The sequence below is a fragment of the Cryptomeria japonica genome, chromosome 3, assembly GCF_030272615.1.
Source record: "Cryptomeria japonica chromosome 3, Sugi_1.0, whole genome shotgun sequence".
Taxonomy (NCBI): Eukaryota; Viridiplantae; Streptophyta; class Pinopsida; order Cupressales; family Cupressaceae; genus Cryptomeria; species Cryptomeria japonica.
The window spans coordinates 714,810,698-714,831,465 of NC_081407.1; the positions used below are offsets into that span (position 1 = coordinate 714,810,698).

The following is a 20,768-nucleotide window of genomic DNA, read 5'->3' on the forward strand; positions in this document are numbered from 1 at the left end:
TGATGAACTTAATGCTAAAGGTGTCCTAAATTGCAATGTAGTGTAAAATCCACCCCTTAGTTGAAGATGTAATTGTGTTTATAACATAATATAATAGTACTTTAATACTCATTTGGAAGTGGAGCATCAATAATACAGAGAGACAACATGTATAATATAATATATAATAATAAATATTAATTAGTATTTTATTCTATTATATATTATATAATTAATAATTATTAGATTAATGGCTTGTATTTATTATTTTATATATTAATATCATTATAATAGTATTTAAAAAAATAATATTAATATCTACATAGTGAAATCAAGAAGAAAAAATATTGAAAGACTTTAATAAAAATTCATATAGATTTTTCGTCCTTTGTAAAACCCCCTTCTCTATATAATTAACTTAATCTCAGGATCCTAACTATTGGTAGCTTGCACAGTGTCCACCTCTTCATCTGTGAATTAAATGGAGTTGACATTAGAGAGAATGGTAATTAAAAAACTAATGTGATCATGAATTCGAACATTTTTTATTGTTTTCAAATTTATTATTAGAACTTTTTATTTTGTTTGACATTAAATTTATTTGTAGTACTTTTTATCTTGATTCACATGAAAATACAAAGAAAGAAAATTTTCAGGCAATCACATTGATAATAAATGATTTTCTTTTAATATTTTTTTATTAAAATTGACATCTTGACTTTGAAAAGATAAATATTTTATAGAATTTGATATATTCCAATTGAGTAGAAAGGATAACTAATAAATCAAACAAAATAGAATCTGATTGTATTGACAAGACATAAAAAAAGACATATTAGCATGTGTAACAATAAATGAGAAAATAAAATAAAATGTCATAGTATTGCCGAGACAAATACTAAGAATTATTGAGTATAACAGTAAATAAAAAACAAAAACAAAATAGAATATCATAATATCGCGAAGCCAATAACTGTGTAACAATAAAGCGAAGACAAAATAGAATAGCATAATATTGCCAAGCCAAATACTAGAGATTATTGCGTGTAACAACGGAAAACAAATGAATTCTCGTGAGAGCCAAGATAAGACGTAAGTGTCGTCTCTGGTTGTCATTACTCCAAGACAGTTAATGATTGCTAATGACTGCTATATAGGTGGCTTTGGCATACCGGCCTCCCAACTATCTAAATCATGGAAAATTTCGGATTGGTGGTAGGGTTGCAAATCTGGCTGAAGTGGAGCCATCTGAACGCTCTCCTCAAATGGTATATGTTCTGGTGATTGTAACAGATATTTTGTATCATTCTCCTCTTCTTCTTCTTCTTCCTCCACTTGATGTGATGTATCTTTTGGTGCGTCTCTGGTTTCCGTCGGTACTGCTTCTTCAACACTCGTACTCCCTCCTCTCGAAGGCCCCGCTTCCTCATTATGATGAGGTGGAGGTGGAGGAATTGTGTCGAAGGTGGAGCCAACCGCCATGGCAGCTGTTCGAACAGCCTGCGGTGATGGATTGCTCTCTGCAGATGCCACCTCCAATACACTTGGGCTGAACTTGGAGTCTCCAAAATTGAAAGAAGTTGCGTCGGGTCCTCGTAGGCACAGGAGCGCAGTGTCATAAGCTCGAGCCGCAGCGCAAGCATTGGAATATGAGCCCAACGATATGCGAGATCTGTTTCCGGACCGAATTTCAGCCACATATTTTCCCCATTTTCTCTTTCTCACGCCTCGGTATCTCATTTCTTCTCCACCATTCGCCATATTGCAGAACGTTTAGCCTGGATATCGGTTAATAACGCGAATTCTTGCCTGATTCTAAGGTATAATTTAGCATTCGAACTTGAAGGATGAGCAAAGAAATTCGTCCTTTTAACGTCCGAAATTGGTAAAAACGTGGTCGGCGAGGGGTTCGAACATCAACAGCTGTACTGAGGTGGTAGGCGCTATTAAATAGGATTTTCTATTTTATATTTTATTAGATGTTGATTTCAAAAAGTTACTAGATGGTGTCTATTTCTATGAAAATACATTACATTGGAATTGAAAATTGTTGTATTATGACATTTGTATTACACGTCATCTTTATGAAAGTTAATTAGGTTGTATTTTTGACTTTTATTAAAATTCATTGTATGTCAATTTTGAAATTTCAATAGATGGAGTCGGCATTCTGTTTTTATTAAAATTCAATTTATCGGGACCTAAAAATGTGTATTCCAACTATATTTATTGTACAACTCATCTTCATCAAAAATATAATTTGTACTTTTTATTTCTATGAAAATTCATTAGATAGGGACTTAGAAAAGACATGTTGAAGTGGCATCGGTTTTACACCTCATCTTTACAAAATAATATACTTTATACTTTCTATTTCCTTAAAAATTAAATAAATAGAAACTTAAAATAGTAAATTCTATTTTACACCTTATCTTTACCTAAAATATAATTATACATGTCCAAGGGGTTGTGTTCTATTGGTTAAAGCATCGAGTTCTCACTGTGGAGATCAAAGTTGAAATCCCAAAGGGACATCTAATATGGAATTCAAAGTTGTGACTCTTAGTCTTCCACAATTGGCTTCTAGTTGGTTTCTAATAAGTGGATTCTAATTTGTGACTCTTGGTCTTCCATAGGTTGATTCTACCGTGGTTGCTCGAAATGAGCTAACGGTGGTTTCTAATAAGTGGATTCTAATTTGTGACTCTTGGTCTTCCATAGGTTGATTCTAATGTGGTTCCTCGAAATGAGCTTGTATTAGTGTCATGTAATGGGCGATTTGGATAAGAACTGTTGTAAGTTCCATTATTCAAGCAAATTCAATAGATGAAGAATAAATAAATCAAGTTATTACATCAAATATTTCATCTCATTTGTTTTTCTTTTTTTGCTAAAGCATGTGTTAAATTATAAGAATATTAGACTTCAACATCTATTCATTAGTTATAAGATTTGTTAGCTTCAAATCTCTTATTAAACATTGTAGTAAGATATAGTTCTATGGAGATGCATCTCATTCTATTTGAAGGGAAAATGCTAAGTTATATACTAAATTAGTATTTGACATTTTGTAATATATTATTGTATATTAAAATTAGTGTTGTAGTATATTATAGACTTAGCATTTATTATGAATTAATATTGCTAATGTTTATTTAATCTAAAATTTGAGTCTTATATACATCATGAGACATGTACTCCTTATTGACATGTCTAGTCGCCTATTGACAAACACTTAATAGATCATTACAATCATGGTTAGAAAATTGAAATAAAATGAAGATAAATCATGATAAAGCGACCTATCACCTCCTAAGAGATGCGAGTGTGGATTTTCTCTCAGATCTAGATGAGCAATCCCAGTGACTTGACTACACCAAGACGGAGGATTTAAAATGATATGATGTGCAAGCTAGATGAATGCATGATTAAACTATATTGATCCAAGAAGCTAATTATGCTAATGGAATGCATTGACTATGCTAAATGATAATGCAATTAAGATAGATGAGAGATTGATTATGCTATATGATTAAACAATTATGCTAGAGGATGATTAAATTAAGCTAGATCTAAGATGCAATTGACTAGCTAGAAATGACATGCCTATAATAACAATGCTTGGGATGAGATGAGATGGGATCTATTGTTCTCCAAAATGGGGGATATTTATCGGATTTCCAAGGTTAGGGGTGAGGTGGCAGGAATCAGCAGTCAAGATTGAGTATGAAGATATCAAGGGTCAAATTGGAGGAGGTTGGAAAAGAGGTTGAAGGGAGGGACACTTGTCAGCTCTCTAGTGGCAAGTTTCAATGAGCCTTGCTCATAAGAGGGCAAGTGTCCAAGGGAGGAGGCATGTGGCATAAGTGCCACGTGTCTCAAGGAGAGAATATCCAACCCATAGGAGGTTAGGATGTGCAAGAGGACATGTTTAGCTAAACCTAAGATTAGCTGGAATGGGTTAGGTGAGGGGGTGGTTAGGCTAGGTGGTTAAAGTTAGGAGGCATGTGGGGAATTTGAATCTAAAAATTCAAATAATAGGAAAAAGCTAATTAACGTTCAACAACTCATAAATTTATTTGTTTTAATTCAATAGGGGATTATAAAAAATTAATTAAAATGGGGGGAGGATTAATTAGTTTAGATTAATTAATCAAGGGGACTAGTGAAATGAACTTATTAAATAAATCCTTAGATTTATTAATATACAGATGAATGGGGGATTTAATCAAATTGCTAATGAATTCAATTAAATTGGCAAGAGAGATTAATTAAATAATTGCTTATTTAATTAATTGTATCTTCAGACATTTTTATCTGTATACATTTTTCCCCTCTTTGAAGTGAGGTGTGATGATGCGTTGATTCAAAGAATAATCTCATTTTGATGATGTTGATATTATATTAGTTCGATAGGATGCCCCAAACATTGATTGATAAATTGCAATATGATGATGGCCCCTTAGGAGATCAATTGAGATAATTGACCTTTGGAGTGTTTCAATTTTTGTGAAATTGATTTCTTGATTAGAAATCATTTGATTTCTGTAATGTTGATTGATGAAAGTGTAAGTTATTCTATCACTGTGATGTGGTTCTCGATTTGATGATTGATAGAGTTTGATTGAATTGATAAGATTGATTAGATTGATTAGATTGATGAGATTGAGATCAGGTCTGGTTTCAGGAATTGATATCTCCCATATAAGACAAAGATGATCAAAGCATTTGGTTTCAGGAACGATATATCCTGTATAAGACTTGATCAAAATGTCTGGTTCCAAGAAAGATACATCTAGTATATGTCATGATAGAATGGATCAGATGAGATGAATTGATAAGATTGATTGATAAAGAGCTGACATTTTTTTGATATCATGTTGTAGAAAGATTCAGATATACTAATGTTGGTGCATTCGGGGAATAGCATAAGATTCACTTTGGGTCGACAACATCTGGAGAGAGACGAGTCATCGATCTGATTGTGTATACACCTATGATGATACATTGATTATTCCTGTGATAGATTGGGCCTTGGATAAGATGAGCTTTTGTGATCCTATGTAAGAATGAAATGCAAGCTAATGCAAATGAAATGCAATGCTGCAATCAAACCAGTCATTGGGTTATTGCTTTTTGTCATCATTGATCTTTTTAAAATGTGGAAAGTGAGTACGAACATCGATGGTATAATTGAACCATGATGACCTGAGCACTACTTTTTCGGAGTTTGATATTGCAAGTTTGTACAAGCATCGAGGTATAATTGAACCAAGATGACCTGAGTTTTTCTTGTGTAAAATGGGTAGTATTAATCATTTCTATATACATATGATGTAGTTCAAGATAAATGCATAAATTTTTTTCCTGTGATATTTATGAGAGGTACTACCTCAATCCATTTTGTGAAATATTCTGTAGCTATAAGAATGAATTTGTGACCATTGGATGGAGGAGGATTTATCTTTCCTACTAGATCAATACCCCATTGGTAGAAAGGCCAAGAGGTTGCCAAAGCATGAAGCTCTTCTGATGGTGCATGAATTAAATTTCCATGAATCTGACATTGTTTGCATGTTTTAGCTATCTGAAAAAGAATCTTGTTCCATAGTTGGCCAATAATAGGCCAAGCGGGTGAGTTTTTTTGAAAGGGTAAGACCACTTGAATGAGTGCCACAAATGTCATTATGGACTTCATTTAAGGCCTTCTCAAATTCTTCTTTCTCGAGACATCGTAAGAGAGTGTCGTCCAAACCGCATTTAAAAAGGGTATCTGCGACAAGAGTATAATGGGAGGATTGGCAAATAAAGTTTCTCTTTTGGTTTTTTGACAAGTGAGGAGGGAGAATATTATCTTTCAGGTATGTATAAGTTTGGAGAATATTATCTTTCAAATAATTCCGAACTAGGTGACATATAATTTTGGAATCAGGACAATTATGTGAGGGTAAAACAACTCTTCCACCAGGAATTCATAACATTCTTAATTTTCCTGTGTCTGAAGTAGAGAAGCAAGTGTTGCCATGGAATCCATTGCTTTATTATCATTCCTCGTAATCTTCTCAAAATTTATTTTGACAAAGTATTTCTTGACATCATCAACCATCTTCTTATAAGGCATGAGCTTTTCATCCTTTGTTTGATAATCGTCATTGATTTGATTGATGACGAGTTGAGAGTCTACAAAGACCTGTAGCTATGTAATGTTCCATTCTATGGCCATGTTTATTCCTATGACCAAAGCTTCATATTTTGCTGTGTTATTGGTACATGGAAAGCTTAATTTGTACGCCTTTAGAATTGTATGACCTTGTGGCGTGATGAATATAATGCCTGCTCCTGATCCATGTTGTGTATATGAACCATCAAAGTACAATTTTGATGTCTTTGTGGTGACCATTAGGATATCCACATCTGAAAATTCAATGTGTAAAGGACGATCATCTTGAAGCAGTGCCTTTGCTAGTTGGTCTGCAATGACTTGTCCCTTGATATATTTTCTATCCACATACTAAATATCAAACTCGCTTAGGATCATGATCCATTTTACTAATCTTCCTGTTAGTGTTGCCTTCCCAAGAAAATACTTAAATGGATTGATTTTAGCATTCAACTTGATAGAGTGAGATAGTAGATATTGTCTCAATTTTTGAGAAGCAAACACTACCGCCAAGCATGCTTTTTCTATTGATGAATAGTTGAGATCATATCCCACTAATGTTCTGCTGATGTAGTAGATAGCTCGTTCTTTTCTTTTATTATCCTATTGTGTGAGTAGAACTCCCAATGATACTTTAGTGGTTGATACATATAGTAACAACGACTTTCCTGGAATTGGTGACATTAGGACTGGTGGTTGGATGAGATATTCTTTGATTTTGGTGAATTCTTCTTAACATTGATTATCCCATTTTAATTTAACATTCTTGTGAAATAGATGAGTAAATGGTTGACATTTGTCTGCTAGTTGAGCAACAAATCTTCCGATTGACTTTAGTCTTCCTTGGAGTGATCCGACTTGACTGATATTCCTGGGAGATGCCATTTCCATGATTTATTTGGCCTTGGTTGGATCTACTTTGATACATCTAGCTAAAACAATGTATCTCAATAGCTTACCTAAAGTGACACCAAAGGCACATTTCTTGGGATTGAGTCGTAGCTTGTATTGTTCTAACCAATCAAAGATCTTTTCGAGTATTCCTATATTTTATTTTCTATTGTATGATTTTACCAATATATTATCCACATAGTCTTCCATGAATGTATGCATCATGTCATGGAATATGTTGTCATCGCTCTTTGATATGTAACACCTGTATTCTTAGTCCAAATGGCATGACGTTCCAACAGAAAGTACCCCATGGACATGTGAAAGCTATCTTTTCTTGATCTTCAAGTGCTATTTTAATCTGATTGTATTTGGAGAAACCATCCATTAGAGAAAACATGGAATGTCTAGCAATTAGATCAACAATGATGTCAATATTCAGCAAAGGAAAGTCATCCTTTGGACATGCATTATTAAGATCTCTGAAGTCTGTGCATACTCTGATACTTTTATCTAGTTTGGAAATAGGAACGATGTTTGATACCCAGTGAGGATATGCTACAGGTCTGATGAATCTCATGTCTAGTAGTTTATTTAGTTCTGCTTTGACAAGAAGAGCGATATGAGGATGCATCTTCCTTAATTTTTGTTTAACTGGTTTGGCTCCTGGATTGACATTTAAGTGATGCATAATAAGATCTGGATCCAACCCTGGTATGTCTGCATATGACCATGTGAAATTGATTTGTCATCATTTGAAGAATTCCATATATTGCTGCATTTCTAGTTCTGATAGAGAAGTTGTTGGATGTAGAATCTTTGGAACTGCTTTGTTGTCCCAATATTAACTGCCTCTGTTGGTTCGATCAATATGGATGACCTTTCTTGATAGTATTTAGGTAAGGTGTCAAATCTCCCATCTTCCAGTGCCTCAAGGAGGTTTTCGCCGTTAGATGCGTCCTTTCTTTTTACTTTTTCTAGGTCTAATGTTGACAATAAATGGTTTTCAACATTAAACCTGATATTGTTTTCTTTATTTTCACTTTTACGACTAGGAGATTTGACACCCACTTGACTGGAAGATGAGTTGTTGAAATTCCTAGTGAAATTTGTTGTGTGTTTGATTGCATTAAAATATAAGGATATGGCATGGTCATTAGGAAAGGTATCAATGGGAGTATGTCTTTCATTTTTCCAATCAATAAGTTCAAGATGGATTAGAGGTAAGGGGTCCTCAGGTTGAGACGCTTAAGAGGTATTAAGGTTCATGATAAAGATGTCAAATTTTTTGATATGTATTTCAATGTCTAGCACAATACTCTCATCGGAATGACCTCTCACAAGTAGCTCTTGATCGTCCTCAATTAAGTCCAAGTCAACCGAATGTGATTCTAATTGAAGTGAGCTAGTTCTTAACATTTGCTCCGCATACGCGTGAACTACACCGACTCCTACATCTTCTTCAAAGCAAGTTTCTTTAACTGATTGTTCAAAATGATAGGAATCCCATTCCCATTCATTAGAATCCGTCTCACTTGTAGCTTGCAATCTGGAAATTTGTTCATATAGCATTTGATTTGTTTCTATTTTTCTTTCTATATATTTTCTTCTCTTATATTCAGCTTCCTCTAGGCTAATATTGAGTTCTGTCAACCTTTCTATCAGCTCTCCTTGATTTGTACCAACTTCTTGTTTATTTTGATTAGGAGTTATCTCTACTTGGGAGGTGACTTTAGTTTGTTTTTCTTGTTTATTAGAAGATTTTTTCTTTTTCCATTTCATATTTGTTTGTTCTCATTGTTTGGAAGACGTTTCTTCCCATTCAATTGTAAGTTGTTCTTGTTTGTTATCATTTTCATCTTGTTGTCTAGAAGATGTGTCCTCTTGTAGACCAACTTGTCCATACCCTAAGCTGGATTTGTTTGTAGCCTGCTGAGTATGACGTTGTATAGGTTCTAAGATACCTTCTTTTCTTATTCCTAAAAGACTTGTTCCAGTGTATCCCATTTTGTGAACAATGTTAAATCCTTTTCCATATTTTTCTGTAGGTATTCTGACATTGATGATCTTTTGTTGGACATCATCATCCTTGTATAGCCATTATAGCACATCTTTGTCTTCTTTTTCCTCTGATAAGGTCCCAACACTAACAAATTATCCATCAAATGTTGGAAGATCTTTCACAATTGGTTGTTGTTTAGAGTTTGATGGTTTTCCATAGGATTTAGGAGAAAGTGGTAACTGTGATAGTTAACATTCTCCATTCCCGCGATCTCTTAGCTACATTTATTTTTCCATACTTGATAAAATTGAGGCAAATGATTGTTCCTTGGATTATGTGTTTGAAGATGATGCCTCCCTATTATGAGGAACGATGACCTCTTGAGCTGGTTTTAGATTACTACAATACTAGAATGGATTTGAATCTACTGAGATCATGATTTTCTGCCTATTATATGGAAACTTTAGGCACTAATCATATGTTGATGGAATAACTTGTATGTCATGTATCCATGGTCTTCCCAAGAGTATGTTGTATGATAAGTCCAAGTCTAGAACTAGGCATGCTGTGTCTTTCTGCAAAGGTCCCACTCTAGTGGGTAATATCACAATTCCTTTGGAGGAACGCTCTTCTTCATCATATGCTTTGATTGTGATTTGTTTCAAGGATCAACTGCATCTTTTGAATAACCGCAAGAACAAACAAGACTTAATGAGAAAATGTTTAAGCCAAATCCCCATCTATTAGGACATGTTTAATGTGCGTCTTATGAATGAGGACTTCAATATGCATGGGAGTGCTATGGGGATGTTGCAAGGACATGTTATCTTCTTTGGTGAATGATAAGCAGTGAGGTGTTGTGAGGTGTCCCACCATGGTTTGGAATTGATCTACATCGAGATCTTTGGACACATTTGTATCTACTAATGCTCTTTGAAGAATTTCTTTGTGTGTAGGTGAAAGCGTTAAAATTTCTAAGATGGATATTTGCATGGGAGTTTTCTATAGTTGATCCACTAGACTACATTGTTTTGAAGTGGATGACGTGTTAGTTGTAGGACCTGACAAAACAACTTTGGCTTTGCTTCTTGTGATAGAATGGTCGGGTTCTTGATGTTCTTTCTCTTTAATCACAATCATATTTACCACATTGTCATATGCATGAGCATAGTTCACCTTTTCTTTACCTTTATCATTATGGGCTACTGATGATTCACCCTTCTCATAGTTAGGAAGTGGAGTATTGAAAGTTGTGTGAGATTCATTTGTCATCTGTCCATCCATAGTTATCACTCCATTATACATAAAATCTTGGATGACATGTTTCAACCACTAACAATTATCCGTGTGGTGTCCCTTGTTTCGATGAAAATCGCAATAGTGGTTGTTGTTCCACCAAGAGGGTTTCACTTGAGGCTCAAAGTTTCTTCCTTTTGGCAAAGTAATCAACTTGTTTGCGATAAGTGTCTTTAATGCTGACCCAATTGGTTCACCAGTGTTTGTAAATTTCCTTCGAAAGAAATTGTTGAAAGTTGATTGTTGGTGATTGTTGTTTTGTTGAGCCCGCTACTAAGTGATTGGATAAATTGAAAACTGGTTATTTTGGTTTTACTATTTTGGTTTTACATTGTTGTTATCCACTATCCCATCATTGACAATATTTCAATTTCTATTCCAAAATTTGGGCTTATCATCGTTGTTGTTGCTAGTATTGTTGTTAGGAGGATGAATTCCTTCTTTGTATAGCTTCAACTCACCCTTCTTTACCATATCTTCCTCCATATTGATTTCGTTATCAATCATCTTTTCAAAATTTTCATGAGATTTCATTTCTAGATTATACCTCATTTGATCATTTAGGTTGTCGATGAATATGCCCATTTTCTCGTATTCTGGCACCATACAAGGATATCATGAAGCTAACCGTCTCCATCTCTGTAGAAATGTCATGAAAGGTTCTCCACTCTTTTTTTAGTATTACATAGGTCTAGCATTGCAACCTCATGTTATATGTTGTAAGAGTATTGTGAAACAAACTTATCCACCAATTCTGTGAGTGATCTAATTCCAGGTGGAAGTTTGGAGAACCATTCCATAGCTAGTCCACTTAAGCTCTTTCGAAATAATCTCATCAGGTATGTACCCTCATGTGAAAACTCCATACTCATCATGCAAAATTCTCATTTATGATCTTGAGGATTAGTGATTCCATTATGTTTATCATATCTATGAGTTTCACAACCTGTAGGAAATGGTATCATGTTTATATTTATGTCGAATGGGTAAGGACATATCTCTTGAAGCGAGTATCTTCTAATAGTTCCTCTCTGCATATCTTGAATCTGTGTTTGCAGTGTTTGTATTTGTTGTGTAAGAGCTATGAGAGGATTATCAACATGATTTATTCTTGTATAACCATGAGTTTGTGTTCTAGTATGATCTTGATTTGTTCTTATATCATCTCAACCCTTTGTTGTGTCATTAGATTTGACATTGTTAAGAATTTCTACATCATCCCTTTTGGGAATGAAAGTTTCCTCATTGGTTCTTGTGTTATTAGGAATTGATGTGTCATCCTTTTTGTGACCAGAATTCTCCTCCTGTCATTCATTATAATGGAAAGGGTCACTTCTTCTTTGTCCTAAATTTCTCACATCAAAATGTTGGGGGAGTGTAGAACTAGATTTTGCTAACATAAGGAAGTATTTTTCTTTTTCTCCCTCCAATATTTTCTCCATAAATTTATCGAATTTAGGATCTTGTTTGATTTCTATGATATATTGATCCATTATGTCTTCTTCTTGTATTTCTCTTTGGTATGCCATGTTTCTATAATCTTCAATCATTTCAAAAGTTTCTATTTCCGTTTCTATGATCTTATGTCTCTACGCTCTAGTTAAAATGGGCATACACGTGTGTTGAATGTTGCACAGAAGTATTCGATTGTCTAAAAGGTGTTTCGATAAGTGACCAACTATCCATGTAGATATGATAGATTGATATGACATGAAAAGATAATTCAAGTATGTGTAGGTTTGTAAGTTTTTTGATCTTCGGTTGGAGTGCAATGATGATGATTTTGATAAGACCAAGTCCAATAGGAATGATATATCCTATGATATGGGATGAGATTATCCTAATCAAACGTTCTAGTTTCATGATAGAGGATGATAGATTATGATGAGAAACTATGTTTTGAGAGATCAATTTATCAAAGAAGGTGATAATGCACTTTGAGATGTTAGATCTTGAACTTGTTGAAGGTGAATACTTGAAAATATTGGGATTTCTAGTTCTAGAATCTGATTTGACAGAAGATAACTTGACCGAGAGAACCAAGAAGACAACCTAAGCATAGGATGGAAGATATGAGGTGTGTATGCTCACTATAAATTGACCAAGCAAACATGACAGATCTGGAAAAGACATGCAAGAAGATGACTCTAGACTGACAGAGATAGAAATTCGTACAACAGTTTACACAGTCCTAGATGATAATTCATATATACCCATACGACAAACACAAAATCTCGTATGAAAATTCCTACATAACCAAATGATAATTGATAACAAATAATCTTCTGTTGATCTGACTCGTACGACAATTAACATAGAACAGGATGGTAAACTAGCTTTCTCGCACGACAAACTAGAAAACTCATACGACTAAGGACAGAGCAGAGACAAAATTTTGAGTTTGATAGATTTTTGACCAATGATGTTTGATGTTTTGATTATGTTTTCTAGTTTTAGATGTCTAAGTTTTTGTTTCAGGGATGAAAACACAACAAACACGTGATATGATAAGTGACCTCAAGCACAACATGCTAAATCCTAAGGAAGTGGGCTGAGAGAGAAAACCTTTTCTTGCAAACTTAGGTACACACCCAATAGATAATTAGATTATGGCCACTGAGTCTCATGCAATGGACTCTCAACACCGTATTATCTGACTCCAAACACTAATGGGGGCACGATATGGCAAGTGTCTTGGGAGAGTTACTATCTCTATTGCACAAAGTTTATCCCCTTTTCAGAGGTGAATTGGGTAGCTTCTATCTTAGGGTTCATAGTAAGGATATTCGTTTGGAATTAACCCTTGTATTCATGCAAGCATGATTGAGGCCTATAGCTCAACAAGGTACCAAAATAAGAAGTAGTCACGCAAGTGTGATTGAGACTGTGAGGCCCTACTAAATATTTGATATGAGAGATCTCAAAAGAAAAAACTCAAATAATCCCATCCTCTGAGACTTTAATCCCGAGAGGCCTATTTTTTAGAGTGAGCCAGAAAGCTTAGGTCTAGCTGTACTTACTTGGGTTGTTCTCACAGGGTGATTACTTTTTCCCATTGTGACAGGCCCGCTAAAGGTATTCAAATCTCAAACTAGAAGCACTTCAAGGGTCAGGATTTTTGATTGTCCATATGAACAAGAGCATAATCTCCTACCTTTTAGACAACTTCTCAAACATAGAAAACATGATGTTCATTAACCAATAGAAATTTAAGTGTGCCTATAAAACTTAAGAATACATAAAGTTTGGTTGATTTTCCTTAGGCAATCTGCAAAATAAATAAATTAGTAATCATGTTGTTTTGGAGTAATTGATTCTTTAGCAAGCGTAATCTTCGACAATTATCCTACAAAAACCAATTAGAATGCTAGAAAATTCACAAACAGACCAGGGTTAGTATTAGTGATATCAAATTTCAAACACAAAAACCCTAAAATGCAATCTGTTTTGAAACCAGAGAAGAAGAAAATTGTACGAGGATCTTCACCTGATAGTTCGAGTATTCCCACATACCCATACGAATGCACAAAGAAACTCATACGGTTATGCAAAGGTATTCGTACAAGATTCTAAAATAGATACGATCAAAAACCTATGAGACTGAAGTTTTGAAGATGCAAGAGGCCAAGAAATTAGATTTTTGGCCCCACAGTGGCTGCCAAAATATCATGTGTGTGAAGTATGATACCTGCAGCTGCAACACAAACACTCAATAGATAATTACAAGCATGGCTAGCAAATTGAAATTGAAATCAAATGAAATATAAACCATTGGAAAGAAACCTATCGCCTCCTAAGAGATGTGAGTGTGGATTTTCTCTCAGATCTAGATGAGCAATCCCAGTGACTTGACTACACCAAAACGAAGGATTTAAAATGATATGATGTTCAAGCTAGATGAATGCATGATTAAACTAGATTGATCCAAGAGGCTAATTATGCTAATGATATGCATTGACTATGATAAAATGTGATGCAATTAAGCTAGATGAGAGATTGATTATGCTATATAATTAAACAACTATGCTAGAGGATGATCAAATTAAGCTAGATCTAAGATGCTATTACCTATAATAACAATTCTTAAACTAAAATGTAAGAAATGATATCCCTATAATAATATTTATTGGGATGAGATGAGATGGGATCCATTGTGCTCCAAAATGGGGGATATTTATAGGATTTCCAAGGCCAGGGGTGATGTGGCAAGAATCAACAGTCAAGATTGAGTCTGAAGATATCAAGGGTCAAATTGGAGGAGGTTGGAGAAGAGGTTGAAGGGAGGGACACTTGTCATCTATGTGGTCACAAGTGTCAAGGAGCCTTACTCATAAGAGGGCAAGTGTCCAAGGGAGGAGACATGTGGCATAAGTGCCATGTGTCTCAAGGGGAGAATATCCAACCCATAGGAGGTTAGGATAAGGAGGTGGATATATGGACAAAGTTGTGGTATGAAAAAGGTGCCACACTTAAAAAAAACAAAAATGGTCATAAGGCGTGCGCCTTATGACCTTTTCAAAATTAAAAAAAACCCAAGTCCGCATTTTGGATGCATTCTGCATTCCCAAACCTGTGATTTGGCAATTAAGGGTGCCATTTTCTTGCGCTCGCCCTTTGTAGAAGCTTGATATTGGGCACTAATTTGTCCATCTCTCATTAAAATGCCGCCACGCCATCGAAGAGCTCAAAGAGATATGTTTTTTTAGTTTTCTTATTGTCATTTTTTTATTAATTTAAAGATTAAACTAGGTTTATTGATTTAAATTTATTTTCATTATCAGGAAATGAGATTAGACAAGAAAATGTTGAAAACACTCAATCACCTCCTCATGAAGACCATATTGAAGAAGAAGCACATAAAGAACCTCCTACAATCCCTAGACATCCCATAGGTACACAAGAAAACCTATTAGGTCAAATAGAAAATAGCCAAAAATAGCTTGAAGGTTTAATCACAAGGCTAAAAGATCCAACTGGAACAAACTCCCATAGGACAAACCTTGCCAGTTCTTAGCAATATATTGTACCTCACATACAATCTATGAGTGGGAAAATAAATTTTTGGTCCAGTAAGAAGGAAGAACAAAAGAAATTTTATGCTGACAAATTATCATATGCGGCAGTGAAGAAAAAGAAAATTAATAAATTTGACTTGTGTGCTCTTTTAACGGACCCTCGAACAAATCAACCTTTACACCCTGGATGTAGGAGATTCCCTATTGATTGGTGTCATCATGAAGGGATTAAGAATAATTTTTGGGATAGGTGGTGGATGGTATTTGATCAAACCCCATACAATAATCATGAGGTACCCCAATACTTTTTGAGAAAACTGTACTGTGAGTTTGTCCTTAATGAGAGCCCAAACTATTTTGATTTTCTAGATTTCCAAGGTAGAGGTGGGGGTTCCTCAAATGATAGAGAGGGTGCACAAAGTGACCCAAATCTCCCACCAAGACCCTTGGCCAGACCTATGGTGGAGCATGTTATTATTGCTTCCATTGTGAAGGAGAGTATTAAGGTCAAAACTCTAGACTCCATTATCTCACTCACTTAGACCCTTATAGAGTATGCTAGGCCTCTAGTAGAGGGTGATGCGAGTGATGATGGTGATTCTTCTAGGAATCGAGTTCCAGCTCATTTTTGTCGATCTGTGGTTCTCTTTGCACTTATGATCCTAATAGTTTTGAGAATGCACGTGCACGAGAGAAGTTTGCTACAGAGAACATTGTCATGACAGAATCCTTGATGAATGAAACATTTGGCATTGATACCCAGGTGAATTTCATTACAAGTTCATTTCATTCTTTTTATTAAATCTTATATGGAAATTTGAGAATATATCTAAATTAGTAGATTATTATGATAAAAAATTAGGGTCAAAATATTCACAATACTAGCAACATTCCTGCAACACCCTTTTTCACTAATTTGTCGACTCCACAGGTATACAACAAGTGAAGAAATATAATTATTATATGTAGATAGTTGAACCTTATGTGAATGATTTTTGAATTACTGATTTTGGATGTCAAATAGTTTGATGCTAGAGCTTCAACATCAACACCTCGCAGTGTATTTCATCGATAATCTTTCACCCAGGTAAGAAATTTATCTTTAATGTTGTTATTAAATAATATAGATAGTTTTGATGATTAATCAATATAATTTGTTTAATTTTTAGATGTTGACATCAGAGACTCCTCTTGTTGTTCGCATGTCAATGGACCATGGTGTTGCTGCAGTAGTAGCAAGTTCAACTGCTTTGACAAAAGTATGAGACATATTTGTAAATTTAGTAAATTTAACATTACATTTGTTATCTTAATAATATGTTATTGAAAATTTTAACGACACTTGTATTTAGTTTAATTTATATTGTGATGCTTACAAGAGGGGCTTGTCACTCCAGATCATGAACATGCACCTATTGTGGATGAACATCATGATTATTTGTATGCGGTAAGTGACTATTCTATTATATATCATTCTAAAATTCAATTTTTGTATATCCTAACATCAATCTTTTCGTTGTATCAGGTGGAGTTACAAAAAAGTCTTGAGAGGAGGTCAAGTGGGCATACTCGAAAGACACCTGCATCATATACATCTCCATCCCCTCGACAGACAAAGATATCTTGCGATGTGTTTCCTTCCCCTAGAGGGAAATGAATAGAATAGGGCCCTGTGTTGTATGCCTATATGGAAATTTTGAACAATGTTTTTAACGGTATACAATATTGTATGGATTTGTATCTTTTTGGTTAATGCAAATCATTTATCATGGTATCCATAATTGCAGTACAAATGATTAAATGAATAATTGCACAAAGTTTTTATTGTTACTTAAGCTTTGAACCTAAATATGTGATTGTAATCCAAGACACAATCTTATAGAGATGAACACAACTTCAATAGTTATAGTCAAAATAAGACTATATAAAGGAAACATGGAAAGAACCAAAATTAGACAATGTAAGACACCATTGTACCAATACCCATTCTAAAAAAATTGCATAGCCCATACACTTCTATTCATCTAATGTATACCCAAGGGCGATTTCGTTGCTAGGGTGTGGCCCACAATGATCAGATGAGTTGGAAAGAAAAAAAAAGGCATTCCTAGCGTAAACCCGACCACCCCAACGCGTCTGAGATGACGGTTCGGTGCCGTGATGAGCGGATTGAAAGATGGGGCATTGTGCAACTTTTCGTTGAACTCATCTAACACTTTTTATCGCAATCGAGAAAGTGTCCCTATGAGCAATTGGATTTGAGTCTACCTAAACCGAGAGAGGATTTTTTAGAGTGCCATAACATGACCCTGTAGGATCAGACAACTTGTTCTTATGATTAAACCAGCACCGAGAAACACAATGCCGAATATTGACAACTTTGAGCAATTTGAGCACTTAAGCAATTTTGCTACTAGGGTGTAGCGCACAACAATCGGACGAGCTGGAGAGAAATGACCACCCTGATGCATACGAGTTGAGGGTTCGGTGCCACAATGAGCGGATTGAAAGATGGGGCATTATGCAACTTTTCATTGAACTCGTCTAACGCTTTTTGTCGCAACTAAGAAAGTGTCTCCATGCACAATTGGATCTGAGTCTACCTAAACCGAGAGAGGCTTTTTTAGAGTGCCATAACATGACCCCATAGAATTAGATGAATCATTCTTATGAATAACATGCACCGAGAAACGCGATGCTGAATATTGACAACTTTGAGCAACTTGAGCACTTAAGCGATTTCGCTTCTAGGGTGTGGCCCACAATGATTGGACGAGTTGGAGAGAAAAAAGAAGGTATTCCTAGCATAAAACCGACCACCATGACATGTATGAGCTGACGATTCAGTGCTACGACGAGCGGATTCAAAGATGGGGCATTGTGCAACTTTTCATTGAACTCATCTGACGCTTTTTGTCACAACAGAGAAAGTGTCGCCACGAGAAATTGGATTCGAGTCTACCTAAATTGAGAGAGGATTTTTTCGAGTGCCATAACATGACCCCATAGGATCAGATGGCTCATTGTTATAATTAACGGGTACCAAAAAATGTGATACCGAATATTGACAACTTTGAGCAACTTGAGTGCTTAAGCAATTTCGCTACTAGGGTATAGTCCACAACAATTAGACGAGTTGGAGAGAAAAACAAAGGAATTCCTAGTGTAAAAATGACCACCCCGATGCATACAAGCTGAAGGTTCGGTGCCGCAATGAGTGGATTGAAAGATGGGGCATTGTGCAACTTTCCATTGAACTCATCTGACACTTTTTGTTGCAATCGAGAAAGTGTCGCCATGAGCAATTGGATCCAAGTCTACCTAAACCAAGAGAGTATTTTTTAGAGTGCCATAACACCACCCCGTAGGATCAGATGACTCACTCTTATGATTAAACGAGTGTCAAGAAACGCGATGCCGAATATTGACAACTTTGAGCAACTTGAGCACTTAAGTGATTTTGCTGCTAGGGTGTGGGCCACAATGATCGGATGAGTTAGAGAGAAAAATGATGGAATTCCTAGCATAAAACCGACCACCCCGATGCATACGAGTTGACAGTTCAGTGTCGCGACAAGCGGATTGAAAGATGAGGCATTGTGCAACTTTTCATTAAACTCATCTGACGCTTTTTGTTGCAACCAAGAAAGTGTTGACACAAGCAATTGGATCTGAGTCTACCTAAACCAAGAGAGGCATTTTTAGAGTGCCATAAAATGACCCCATAGGATTAGATGACTTGTTCTTATGATTAACGGGCGTCGAGAAACATGATGCCGAATATTGACAACTTTGAGCAACTTGAGCACCTAAGCGATTTTGTTGCTAGGGTGTGGCCCGTAACAATTAGACAAGTTGGAGAGAAAAATGAAAGCATTCCTAGTGTAAACCCAACCACCTCAACTTGTACGAGTTGACAGTTCGATGTCGTGACGAGCGGATTGAAAGATGGGGCATTGTGCAACTTTTCATTGAACTCATCTGAGGCTTTTTGTCACAACTGAGAAAGTGTCGCCAAGAGAAATTGGATCCGAGTCTAACTAAACCGATAGAGGATTTTTTGGAGTGCCTTAACATGACCCTATAAGATCAGATGGCTTGTTCTTATAATTAACGAGTGTTGAGAAACGCGATGCCGAATATTGACAACTTTGAGCAACTTGAGCACTTAAGCAATTTCATTGCTAGGGTGTAGCCCGCAACGATCGGACGAGTTCGAGAGAAAAATGAAGGCATTCCTAATGTAAAACCAACCACCTAGACATGTATGAGTTGACGGTTCGGTGCCGTGACAAGCGGATTGAAAGATGGGGCATTGTGCAACTTTTCATTGAACTCATTTGACGCTTTTTGTCGCAACCGAGAAAGTGTCGCCACGAGCAATTGGATCCAAGTCTACCTAAACTGAGAGAGGATTTTATAGACTACCATAACATGACCCCGTAGGATCAGATGACTCATTCTTATGATCGATGCCAAATATTGACAACTTTGAGCAACTTGAGCACTTAAACGATAGTGCTGTTAGGGTGTGGCTCACAATGATCAAACGAGTTGGAGAGAAAAAAAAGGCATTTATAGCATAAAACCAACCACCCTGACATGTACAAGCTAACGGTTCAATGCCACGATGAGCGGATTGAAAGATGGGGCATTGTGCAAGTTTTCATTGAACTCATGTGACGCTTTTTGTCGCAACCAAGAAAGTGTCTCCGCGAGCAATCGGATCCAAGTCTACCTAAACCGAGAGAGGATTTTTTAAAGTGCCATAACATGACCCTGTAGGATCACACGAATAATTCTTATGATTAATAGGCATCAAGAAACGTGATGCTGAATATTGACAACTTTGAGCAACTTGAGCACTTAAGCGATTTTGTTGCTAGGGTGTGGCCCGCAAAGATCAGACGAGATGGAGAGAAAAATGAAGGCATTCCTAGAATAAAATCAGCCACCGTGATGTGTATGAGCTGATGGTTCGGTGCTGTGACGAGTAGATTGAAAGATTGGGAATTGTGGAACTTTTCATTGAACTCATCTGACTTTTTTTGTTGCAACCGAGAAAGTGTTGCCACGAGCAATTGGATCCAAGTCTACCTAAACTGAGAGAGGATTTTTTAAAGTGCCATAACATGACCCCGTAGGATTAGACATCTCATTATTATGATTAATGGGCACCGAGAAGCCCGATGCCGAATATTGACAATTTATCACACTTTGAACACTTTAAGGATTTTGCCGCTAGGGTGTGGCCCACATCGATCAGGTGAGTTCGATAGAGGAATGAAGGAATTCCTAGCATAAACTTGGCCACCTGGATGTGTACAAGATGATGGTTTGGTGCCGCGATGAGAGGATTGAAAGATGGGGCATTGTGCAACTTTTCATTGAACTCATGTGATGCTTTTTATCGCAACCGAGAAAG

General features: G+C 35.9%; 1 protein-coding gene across 1 annotated transcript; it reads right to left on the bottom strand.

The window, feature by feature from the left end:
- Nucleotides 1–1,128: 1,128 nt before the first annotated feature.
- Nucleotides 1,129–1,740, bottom strand: LOC131034204 (ethylene-responsive transcription factor ERF013-like). Its single transcript, XM_057965595.2, has one exon. It carries the CDS (start codon nucleotides 1,738–1,740, stop codon nucleotides 1,129–1,131), a length of 612 nt encoding a protein of 203 aa, XP_057821578.2.
- Nucleotides 1,741–20,768: the final 19,028 nt, after the last annotated feature.